Raw genomic sequence first — 12138 nt, 5'->3', positions numbered from 1 at the left:
ACTTTATATTCTCTAATTTGACAAAATGTAACTAAGCAAATTCTTCAATTTTTAAAGCACAGATTCATTAAATATTTTAATACCCAAGAAAATTATCAACCCACACAGTAAATAATACAAATGAGATGATAAACAGAAGCATGAGCTTTTTCAATTGGCAAACTAAAAAACTTCCAGACTGCATCAGAGACAATTGTTTTTAAAAACTTATATCAACACTTTACTCACTTTAAAGAATGAAAACTAGCATCTCTTCTTTATTCAGACTTTTACAATCTGTAGAAATCTTAACCTAAAATATTAACATCTAAATTTCCACTACCTATTGCAAATTCATAAAACCACATTAAAATTTAAATATAACACATATTAAGTGAAATGACTTGCATAGCTTTTATATTAAATTAAAATAGATTTTGAAGTCCAAGAGTAGCAGAGTCTTTATAACTTCGAAAATAAGAGTGTGACCTAAGTTACAAAAATATAAATGAGGCACGACTTTAGGCCACACTTAAAGAACAGTGACATATAATTTATTATTTTTTATATCTGTGAAGCTGCCAAGTCAATATTCCCAATTTTTTTGACCTTTGTAACAAGCAAGGGATACATACTGCTGCAGGCCGAAGGCTATATGTGTGGAGCCAAACAGTGCAAGTGTTACCTCATTAGATGTATCTTCCAGCTTGTTCTGGTAATCTGTCAAGGTACGCCTCAGAGTCTCAAGGACAACAGAGAAGCTGGGAGGTTTAGCTTTGTCTTTGGGGACGCCTAGGGAAAAACTTAGGATGAAAAGTATACCCTTTACATCACAAGGAGACAAAAGCTAAGCAAACAGTAACAGAGATATTGCAATTAGACAGAGCTGAAAAGACATTAAGAAACACTGCGTTGAATCATTCTTCAGAGTGCACTGCTGTATAGTCAAATATTAAGTCTTTCTAAACAAGTGGTCAAATTAAGTTCATAATATGCCAAGTTCTAATTTATGGCCACTTCTTACCTTACAAGGCCCACACTATAGTCAGTAGTGAACTCTTTTTTTCCCCTCTATCTCCTAAGTAATCAAAGTGTTTGTACACACCTGATATCTAACAATTAAATGAACAGTCTACACTAACATTGTTTTGGGAGTTACATACACTTACTTTGGGCCTTGTGTTTCTGATCAGTCAGGCCTATTTAGCTAAAATAATAATTTCTGAACCCAAGGGCACATAATTTTCTGTTATGCTTGGAAATATTTTTCAATCCTTAAAATTCTCAAGTTACAATTTAAAATAATGAATATGTTATTATCTTCATAGGCCCACATCATGTTTCAATTAAAATCCTTAAAACTGATACTCCTTGTAAAAATATGAGTATTTCCGTATTATGCCCTCAAACTATTTTAATTTTGTTAGGCTTTTTAGTTGAGCTAATCAAGGTCACATGGGAAAATGTAGTTCAAAATATTAATCCAAAATAATCAAAAGTTTAGTTTCAAAAACCACTTTAAATTGATTGCTTATTGTACTATGCTTTGTTAAAAAAAAAAAAAAAAAACAAGTAGCAAATTTTAAAACATACTTATTCCAATATATTCTATCCTATTATTTCTCCCTGTAATATACATTCTAAATCCTTCAATAGACAAGAAACACATTTCAACAAAGACAATTGTTTTAAAAGCATTCATAAGATATCTTTTATTATTCATTGATTCATTCAATCAACTAATTTACAGAATTATTAATATGTACTAATCCTAGGCATTAGGCACACAAATAAACAAGATTGGTATAGTCTGTGCTCACAGAATTTACAGTAAAAAAAGAGGAGAGACAGTAAGCAAATAATTATATAAAATCATTCATCCATTCTTCAAGTGTGCAATTATAGAACTTAGGGGAATAGGGAAGAACACAGTAAGAAAAGAAAGAAATGAAAAAAAGGAGGGAAATGTTTGGTTAACGATAGACCAACTCAGAGAACTGATTATTTTTAGTATTTTAATCTTAGACAAGATTTTATAAATAAATTTATTACATTCATCATAGTATAATTTAAATACTATCTTAAGTATGGATACACCTCAGATTTTCCTAAAGAGAAGACTATAAACTTAAAAAACAAAGGTAATATGAAAAAAAAAAAACATATCCCAGCCAGGAGGGGGGGGAACATGACACTGCAGTAAGCCATAATAATGGAGAAGACAATCTCTATAACGACTATGAGTTGAAAAGACAACTCATTAAAATTTTAATTAAAGGTCTTACCAAATATATATTTTAAAAATTGCTCTCTTGCACAAGATTTTAAAAAGTAATATATAATTCTTTTCTTTTACTACTACAAAAGTAGGCCATGAATAAATCATTAAAGGACACTAAAATCTGCTAGCGTTTATAGTAAGGGAGAAAACTTCCTCTTAAAAATTCAAAAGAATAAAATCATCTTAATATGAGTATTGAGGGGTAAGAAACAAAATGCCCTCTCCTAACTGACCAATATACATTTCTATATTCTGCATAAAATAAAGTTTCATTTCTTTGTCTGAAAATGTTTATGCAATAAAGTTCAGTTGAAATACAAAGAATGTTTTATGTTCCAATCCATCCATTATAAAAGACTAGTGACCTGCAATAAATAAATAAAAAAATACTAGTGGCCCAGTGCATAAATTCATGCACATTAAAAGAAAATTAATTAGAAGAAATATTTTAATATCACTGTTCAACCTTTCTCTATAATAGAATTCATGATCAACAATGACAGATTGAAACACATGCATGGAATTGGCACCAGTGAGAGCTTTATATGTATCATGCATGCGCAAGCTGATGTTTATTTTTAAACTAGAGGCTTGATGCATGGATTCGTGCACCAGAAAGGTCCCTCCGCCTGCCCTGTACCCTCTTGCAATCCAGAACTCCTCGGGTGATGTTGAAGAGCCATTTTCAACTCGATCCCCACAGACCAGGCCAAGAGACCCCACCAGTGTACGAATCTATGCACCAGTCCTCTAGTATGCATAAAAGATGTTTAGCGAATATCTTCCTGCCCTCCCTTCTCCCCACTTCCCTCTGAGATTCATCAATCTGTTCCTTGTTTCTATGCCTGTGGTTTCCGCTCCTGGTGGTCAGAGTGCATCATAGCTACCAGCTGGTCGGTTGGTTGGATAGTCAGATAGACATATGGTGGGTCACTTAACCTTTTTATATATATAGATACTAGTCCCTTTACTTGGCAAAATGCTTATAAATAAAAAGAAAGGACCCTGGACCTTACTAAACTGATTTAATTTAATCTAATAATAGTCTAATCTAGGGGTGTCAAACTCAATCAGAGAAGGGGCCAAAATCTAAAATCCAGCCTAAATCGCAGGCCGAATGGTTTACTGAACAGTCATAAACTGTCATTGTGATGGAAACGCAGCGAAGTGCAGTGATGACAGCGCAGTGTGGGCCACATTGCAAGGCCTGGCAGGACGGATTTGGCCCGCGGGCCTTGTGTTTGACACATGTGGTCTAATCGCTGCACTATGGCCACCCAAAAAATAGGCTATTAAAGTTTTCCTATCAAAGTAAGTCTTAAAAAAAATTGTTTTAATAGTGGTCATAAATGGCTTTTCAAAAGTCAAAGTCCAAATGAAAAAAGAATGCTTCAGAACACTTTGTATTTCCGAAACAACAACTGAAAATCTTCTAAATTTGTTTGTCCCTCACCCTGTATGTGTGTGTCTCTGACATGGGCAGCAGCCTACATTTTCACATCATCCTGCCTATTTCAATCTCTCTCACTTTTAAGTACATTCTGGTAATCTTTTCAAGCTCACAGGAGGGAACAGAGCATAAGAAAAGATTCCAAGCCCTCTATTTAAATGTTTCCCTTTAGACAATCTCAATAACAAGTATTTTGACATTACTCAGATAAACCACTATTTTTCAAGTTGGTGTTATTACCTCAGTAATTTACTGTTCCACAATAGAAACAGTAAAATTGCAATGAATGAGGTGACTCTTATCTCCTCCACCTTCTCAAGCATTGTCTTACCTACTTTAGTCTCCTGAAAGACCCCTAAAGGGAAGAATTAATGGAGAGAGAAGATAAGACAAAGGACTGAGCTTTAAAAAAAAAAAGGTATGGGTTCACAAAGAAAAAAAGAGGATGGGTTCTCAAAGAATCGTGCAACCCTTTACCAGGATAATCATGCACTAGGAAAGAGAAGCTAACCGCACTTATAAGGGTAACTGGACACTAAAATGCTACTGTGGTTCACTAGATAGGGTTGGAGTTTATAAAGGTCAAGTGGTTAACTGAGTTTTGGCCAAGGTCTGTCTCCAGTGGGCCTAGAAGATACTTGAACCCACCTCACAGTTATGTCCCCAGTTTGGAATGCATAGTTAGAAAAGACAAATGCAGAAACTGGCACACTATCCATATTGGTTACCTGACACATGGAGAGAGGGACTTACAGGGGATAAAAAGCAAATGGAGGTTACCTAAGTTACTCTTACCTAGGAAAATAAGTTGAAAGTAATGTCACATTCCTTGAGAGACTACAGAGATTTAGAAGATAAAAAGGATAGTTATTCCAACCACACCAGCATTCAATTCACCTATCTGGTTTCTGCAGACTGTATATGGATGTTAGAGAATGACAGTAAATTACTGCAAGCATAATCACATGTGACTCCAATTTAGATGCAGTTAAAGATGTAGTTTTGGGGGGGATTTTTAAATGTAGTTTTGTTGTTAGAGCAAATCAGTATATTCTTGACAACTTAGAATGAAGCTATTTCTTTTATCCTTTTAATAAAAACCACCAAAACAGTTTCTTTCAACTGACAAGGCCAGCAATATACCTTGACTGCCCTACCTCAGAGCTACAGCCACTCTAGCCCGCCATCATAATCCAGTCTGTAGAAATCTTGATCAATTCTCCATTTCAGGCATCACATGTTCCACTTAGCTCTCTACCAAGACATCATTCGGACTGCTCAAATTCAAGCAAGTCAGGTTTGGCAGGTCCCTAGAAGTGAAGCTAGTGTGAACTTTTAAGATTTTGGAACAGAGCAAGCCATCCTCTACAAATAACTGTTCTCCTCTTGAAAATCAGCGTTAGACTTGACAGGCTACCAGTCTCAGCAGAATCTGCATTCATGGTCACTATTTTACCATGAGTTGCCCATAATAAAATTGCACTGTCTGATCTACCAACCCATAATCTGAACATACACAATAGCACTCTATCATAAAGTGAAAGTGTATATACAAAACTGGGCCCAAGCAAGTCCTAAAGGCACACGTAAGTTGTAGAGGCAAGTAGTACAGATTCCCATGAATCCTATTCTTGTTACATTGCTTGCTCTCTCTTAACCCAAATCCTGGACCCATGAAAAGTTTCCTGTGATCATCTGGCTAATTAAGAAAAATATGGGCTTCATATATAGATCTGTATGATAAGCGGAAACTTCTTGAAAGTAGACCGTTGCAGCACCACAGCTCCACTCAAAGGTGACCGTGAAGGACAGTGGTGAAGCAAATTCCTCCCAGTAGACAGAACTTCAAGTAATAAACTTAATTGCCATTTTTCCTAAAATGAGACATGATCAAAGGTAAAAAATGTACCCCAACTTATGGGTTGTAGCTAACAGTTTGGCTTAATAGTCAGGGACTCAACGAGATCACAACTGGAAAACTGGTAACAAGGTAGTCTAGGCAAGAGTATGTTTATGACCTCTTGAAATGGCCATTATGCCCAGATCATCTTCAGTATCTTAATAATCAGGAGACCAAGATGAAGCATTCTGTGGATGTCAGCCATTACCCATACAGCAACAGAGTCATGGATGAAAATGGAGTCATGGCAGCAAGGATGAATAATATTGTACATAAGCCCAGCAACATAGACTTCCATTCACCAAGACTGATAGGATTACAACGCCTATTGAATGTCAAATCTATCAACAGCAAAAACAAACACTAAACTCGTGGTCTGGCATTATTCTCTAGGTGGACCAGCCAGCCACTTGGTGGCAAAGCTAATTATACTATGTCACTTCCATCATGGAATGAGCAATGCTTTATTCTTACTAAGGTAGAATTACTCTAGATATATATTTTTCTTCCCTAATCATAATACTTCTGCTGAAATCAACATCTATGAATTTATAAAATACCTTGGTCACCATTATGTATTTCACATAGCACTGCTTCTGACTAGGGAACTTAATTTTATAGCAAATTAAGTATGGGAAATGGTCTAATTTTCATAGAATTCCTGTGTTTCTCATCCCTCAAAGTAGCTGGCATACAGAAGAGCAGAATGGCCTTTTGAAGATTCATGGTGCTGGATAGATGGCAACACTCTATAGGACACGGATAATATGCTTCAGTATATATTGTAGTATGTGCTCTGAGCCAACAATTGATACATGCTGTGTTTCTCCTATAGCCAGAATTCACAGATCCTGGAATCAAATATTGGAAAAGGGAGTGGTTCATCTCACTATTACATCTAATGGTCCACTAATGAAATATCTGCCTCCCATCCCAGAAACTATGGGCTCTATTGGTCTAACTCTTAATTCCCAAAGAAGAACGGCTTCCACCATGGGACATAGCAGTAACTCCATTGAAATGGAAACTGAGAATGTCACCCAGTTATTTCTTGGCTCCTTATGCCAGGAAACCGAAAAACAAAGAAGGTTCTTCTGTATCAGAATAATTAGTCTTGATTATCAAGGGAAAATTGGTCATAAGAAATGGTATGTCTAGAATGCAAGACATCCCATGGGGCACCTATTAGTACATTCATGTTCTGTGATAAAAGTTAATAGACAAACAATCCCACTTTCAATCCAAAAGAATTGAAAGCAGGGTCTTGAAAAGATATTTTTACATACATGTTCATACCAGCACTATTCATAATAGCCAAAAGTTGGAAGCAACCCAAACTTCCATCAATGAATGAATGGATAAACAAATGTCATATATACATACCATGGAATGCTAGTATGCCTTAATAAAGGAAAAACTCCTGTCACGTGCTGTAACACTGGATGAACCAGTTTTCGGTTATTTCACTCCCTTATATTTCACAAACTTAAGCTATGACCACGATAAAGTAGGGCAAGTTCGTTTTGTAAACCTCAGTGAATTTGGAGAAGGGAAAGAGAAGAAATTGGCAAATGACACCAAAAGAGACTATGACTCTATGTGCTGCTGTTATAGGCATTCTCAGCTTCTCTGTAACGCATTAATCTCGTAGTTAAAATGTACCAGCCATGAGGTTCACCAAAACAATTAAAATTCTCAAGAAAATACACGTTCAAGGCAATAATCCTTTATTAAAAGAAGAGAGGACAGTTTCAGAGACTGCTGCTGAAAAACCTTATCCTGATTTTCTCAATAGCAGTCCCTGAAACTGCCCAATTTCCAGGTGATATACACATGCCAAAAGGCATCACTGTCACTATTATTGCCTAGGGTACCTTCAGCCACTCAAGCAGAAAGAAAAGACATACCTCTGGAACAGTACAAATGACTTCCACAAAAGAAGAATTTCCTCCAGCTGCCAAACTGGAGGGCTCTGTCTCAGTCAACACAAAAGTCATCACCCTGAGGAGGAGCCAAGACTGAGACACAACAAAAACTTACTTTTATGAACCAAATGAAGGAAAAGTCACATTCTATAAGTTTGCTAGCATCCTCAAGTAGAGGTGAAATTGTATTAGAAGAAACACTCAAGGCAGAAAGACTACTTGGATTCAAAGTGGGAAAAGATTTCTCCCTATGCCCATCCTACTATAAGAATTTCCATCAGGAAAGAAATTAGATATCAGAAAGTAGAGTAGAAAGTAGAAATAGGAAAAAACAAATGACCCTGATCAAATAAATTGAGGCTATCTTGTCTAATGAGAGTAGGTAATTAAGGTGGCATTTCTGTGATCCATGTAAGTTTGTGCCTCTTTTCTTGAAGGTTATTCTTCCAGGTGACTCTGAAAGAGTCAAAAAACTGCTATAATTTAAAGAATCTATGGCTATCTTTATAACCTCAAATATTTAATGCAAATGTAATCTAGACCTTTAATCTGGTATTAATTCAATCACACTTTTATTCATTCACATTCAAAAAATATTTATTGAGTGCCTGTTTTGCACCAAGTATTGGCCTAGCTGTTTAAAATAATTAGTAAATAAAAGAGATAAATATCCTTGCCCTCATCTATAAAAATTAACCTATGATGGTTAGTTTTATGCATCAACTTTACTGGGCTAAGGATGCAATATAGCTGATCTGTCTAGGTTTGTCTGTGAAAGTATTTTGGAACAGATTAGTATTTGAATAAGTAGACTGAGTAAAGAAGATTTGCCCTCACCAATATGGGTGGACATTATCTAACCCATTGCTCCCCTACTCACCCTCCCAAGAGAACAAAAACATGAAAGAAGAGCAAATTCTCTTTCTTCTTGAGATGAGACTTCCATCTTCTTCTGCCCATGGACATCAGAGCTCCTGGTTCTTGGGCGTTCCTATGCCAGGATTTACCCTGGATTATACCACCAGCTTTCCTGGTTCTTCAGCTTGCTGAGGACAGATCATGGGATTTCTGGGCCTCTGTAACTGAGCTATTTCCATAATAAATCTTTCATATGTATATCTATATGTATATAGGTAAACATAATATATATTATATAAGATATATAAGCTATATAAAATATATATATTTCTATCTATACACATGTATGTATTTATCTATACTAATAATAGAGAAATATGCAAATTATCTGTTATAGCGTCACATCACGACCGGATCAGCAGGTTGTGTCCCAGCCCTCTGCTCAGGCAGCTGCAAGGCCGGGGGTAGGATAGGATATGATAGGAGGGGATAAAAAGGAGAGGGAGAGGAAGGCACGCCTGCATGCAGACAGGCTGAGAGGAGAAACAGAAATACAGAAAGGTAACCAAAAAAAAAGATGCAGGAATAGAAAAGGGAAGGAAACGAGGGGCTGCACGAGGGAAGGGGTCTTGAGGGGAGGGGTGGACAGGAGGGGTGGAAAGGAGCAGGTGCACCCAGCGAGGGGTGGAAGCCCCACCCAGCTGCAGGAGGAAGGCAGTGGTTCCCCACACTGGCCATTGGCAGGGAGGCGCCCACGGGTCCCAGAAGTGGTGGACGGTCCAAGACCTTCCGGGTGGAGGTGCTCCTGCTTCGTGGCAGCAGCTTCTGGGCCGCAAGGGCCTCAGCCAACCTCACTGGGCCAGGCATCCCAGGCAGGGAATGGGAAAAGGATGGCAGTGGGGAGGCCTGGGAAGTGGGAGCGGCAAACATCTGGCCATTAACCCTGCCCCACCCTGAACAGAAACTTTAAGAAGGGAGGGAGGGAAGAACATTATCAAGGAGTCAATAGAGATAGAATTAAAGAAGAAAAGAGGATGTCTGAGTGAACTGTAGGCGCTATAATGAAAATCAAGTATAGATGTGTACTGGGGACATATTTTAAAAGTAGGAGTCAGAGAATAAAAAAAAGATAAATGATAGTGAATAATTCGGCAGGTAGATAGATAAATATTAAAATAGTGGAAGTAAGTAAAGAATGTATGGGAAAGGTAGGATGAGAGAAAGAGGAAGGAAAGAAAAGTTTTAAAGGGGAGCTGGTCCCTAACCGGTTTGGTTCAGTGGATAGAGCGTCGGCCTATGAACTGAAGGGTCCCAGGTTCGATTCTGGTCAAGGGCATGTACCTTGGTTGCAGGCACATCCCCAGTATGTGCAGGAGGCAGCTGATTAATGTTTCTCTCTCATCGATGTTTCTAACTCTCTATCCCTCTCCCTTCCTCTCTGTAAAAAATCAATAAAATAGATTTTTTTAAAAATAATAAATAAATAAATAAATAAATAAATAAATAAATAAAGGGGGAGCCAGTAGAGCTTAAAAGGAGAATGGGAAGAAAGAAGAAATGGGGAAGGGAAGAAAGCACATCTGAGGGAGGAAGTGAAGAAAAAAATTAAATTGGGAAGGAAGGAAAAAGGGAGGAAGGTCAGATTTAAAGAAAAAGGAGCCGAAACCGGTTTGGCTCAATGGATAGAGCATCGGCTTGGGGTCTGAAAGGTCCGGGTTTGATTCCGGTCAAGGGCATGTACCTTGGTTGCGGGCATATCCCCAGTAGGGGGTGTGCAGGAGGCACTGATCGATGACTCTCTCTCATCGATGTTTCTAACTCTCTATCTCTCTCCCTTCCTCTCTGTACAAAATCAATAAAATATATTTAAAAAAAAAAAAAAGGAAAGAAGGAATGTGGGGAGGAAGGAAGGGTAGGAGAAAGATGGAAAGAAGGATGATGGAACAGAAATAGAAAATAAGGAGGAAAAGAAAAGTTTATAAATAATGAGTCAGTAGGAAAAACATTAAAAAACAACACAGAGCTCTGGAGCTCAATTTTAAAGTATAAGGAATTTAATTTTATGTCCTTTTTAAAGAATATAATAGAGTCAGAAAACAACTCAATAATTCAAGGCTGACAGGATGGCAAAAGACAGCTGAAGTAGAAAAGTAAAAGTATTTAAGTCAAAGCTACTATAACACATATAATGGCATAAGCATAAAAAATTAAGGAAGTAGAAATAGACAGCATTCATTAGCCAACTAATGTTTTTGCTAGTTCCCAAAATACAACTACCTAATATAAAATTTTATAAGTTTTCTTTATCCTATTAAGTGCACTGATACTAAAACCAAAATATTTTACCTAAGCATTTTTTTTCTAGAGAGAATATATCAATATATATGGCAACAGGAAATGAAGGAGAAAATCAGCTTAGAAAGCAACATGTAGAATGCGCAGTATTACAGCCTGTGTGTCCTACAAAACCTTTTGAATGCATGACCTTTAAGTTGCTGAAGGTTGCTTCAGAATTTGGCTCCGTTTGATGGAAACATCTGCTTCCCTTGCAGGTATACTGTAAGGACTTTTCTCTCAGTTGGATTCAGAACACAGCAAGCGAGCCCTTGTCTGTCCAATCACACAGACCCTGAGACTTGTAAATCAAGTTCTGGGAGGACAACAGCAGGTCCACACTCCGCCACCCTTTCTCAGCCAGCCAGGCCAACTGACTGCTGTGAGGACTGTTCTTATCATGTCATCAAATCAAAACATGTTGAGATGAGGGACCATAAGAGGCATCTGCAGAATTCCCAAAATGCAGTGACTTTGGAACACTGACAGATGCATCTGTCATTTTATACCTTCAACTAACCTGATGTACACTGGCCCGACACAGTAAAGCTGTCCAAGATCGATTCCAATTCTTTCACGTTATTTTCACACGTCTCTACGAGGAAGGCCTGGTGCTTCTTAGCCTTTTAATTAAGAAAAAAATTACACATAATAAGGTCATGCATAAGAGCTGCAGATTTTGTGTGTGAGCATACATAGCACAATTAAGAATAAACAAGCTAATAATAACCCCATTCAAGTCCATTATTAATAAACCTCTTTCTGTCTTACTCATGCCTTTTACTTGGCTTAATGTAACATTGGATAAGGTCTCACTTAACAATTTACTGAGGCCTTAGTGTCTGGCGCTATTCTAAGTATTTTTTACATAGTAATTTTTTTTACTCTTACAACAACTCTATGAGGGAAGGGCCTTTATTATACCAATTTTACAGATAAGAAAACTGAGACACAGAGAAATTAAAGAACAATGTAAAAGATCACTCTGGTAATCATGTGACAAACTGCCAGATGGTGGTCAAGAATGAATGTAGTAAGACCAATTAGAAGGAAATATAAGAGGAACTTAAGTCTATTTAAGAGGTGGTGGAAGCTTAGGCTATGGTCTTAGCAGTAAAAGGGGGGTTTATACACTGGAAAGATGCCAGAAGATAGAATGGCCAGACCTTGGTAACAGTGTATTAGGTTAGATGGTGTTAATTGGGCTGGGCTGGGCTGGGCTGGGCTGGGCTGGGCTGGGCTGGGCTGGATTGGATTGGATTGGATTGGATTGGATTGGATTGGATTGGATTGGAAAAGGCTGGGAAAGTGCACCGATGAAAGAAGGGCCCAGGACTGATCCCAAGTTTTTATTATAGGCTAAGAGAACTGGGCCAATTTCAGTAGATGAGTGAGTACAGTGAAGGTGAAA

General features: G+C 37.6%; 1 protein-coding gene across 2 annotated transcripts in view; it reads right to left on the bottom strand.

The window, feature by feature from the left end:
• Positions 1-12138, bottom strand: part of CCDC171 (coiled-coil domain containing 171) — a 219781-nt gene that overhangs the window by 152069 nt on the left and 55574 nt on the right. For both annotated transcript variants that reach the window (XM_036434112.2, XM_045580256.1), the window contains 2 exons: positions 11248-11350; positions 665-771 (listed from right to left, as the gene is read on the bottom strand). In XM_036434112.2, the coding sequence (XP_036290005.1) occupies positions 665-771; positions 11248-11350 (210 nt within the window). The remainder of the gene's footprint in view (positions 1-664; positions 772-11247; positions 11351-12138) is intronic.

Source organism: Pipistrellus kuhlii, unplaced genomic scaffold (genome assembly GCF_014108245.1).
Source record: "Pipistrellus kuhlii isolate mPipKuh1 unplaced genomic scaffold, mPipKuh1.p scaffold_m20_p_12, whole genome shotgun sequence".
NCBI lineage: Eukaryota > Metazoa > Chordata > Mammalia > Chiroptera > Vespertilionidae > Pipistrellus > Pipistrellus kuhlii.
The sequence above is the reverse complement of the archived record's forward strand: the minus strand, read 5'-3'. Positions and strand labels throughout refer to the sequence as shown.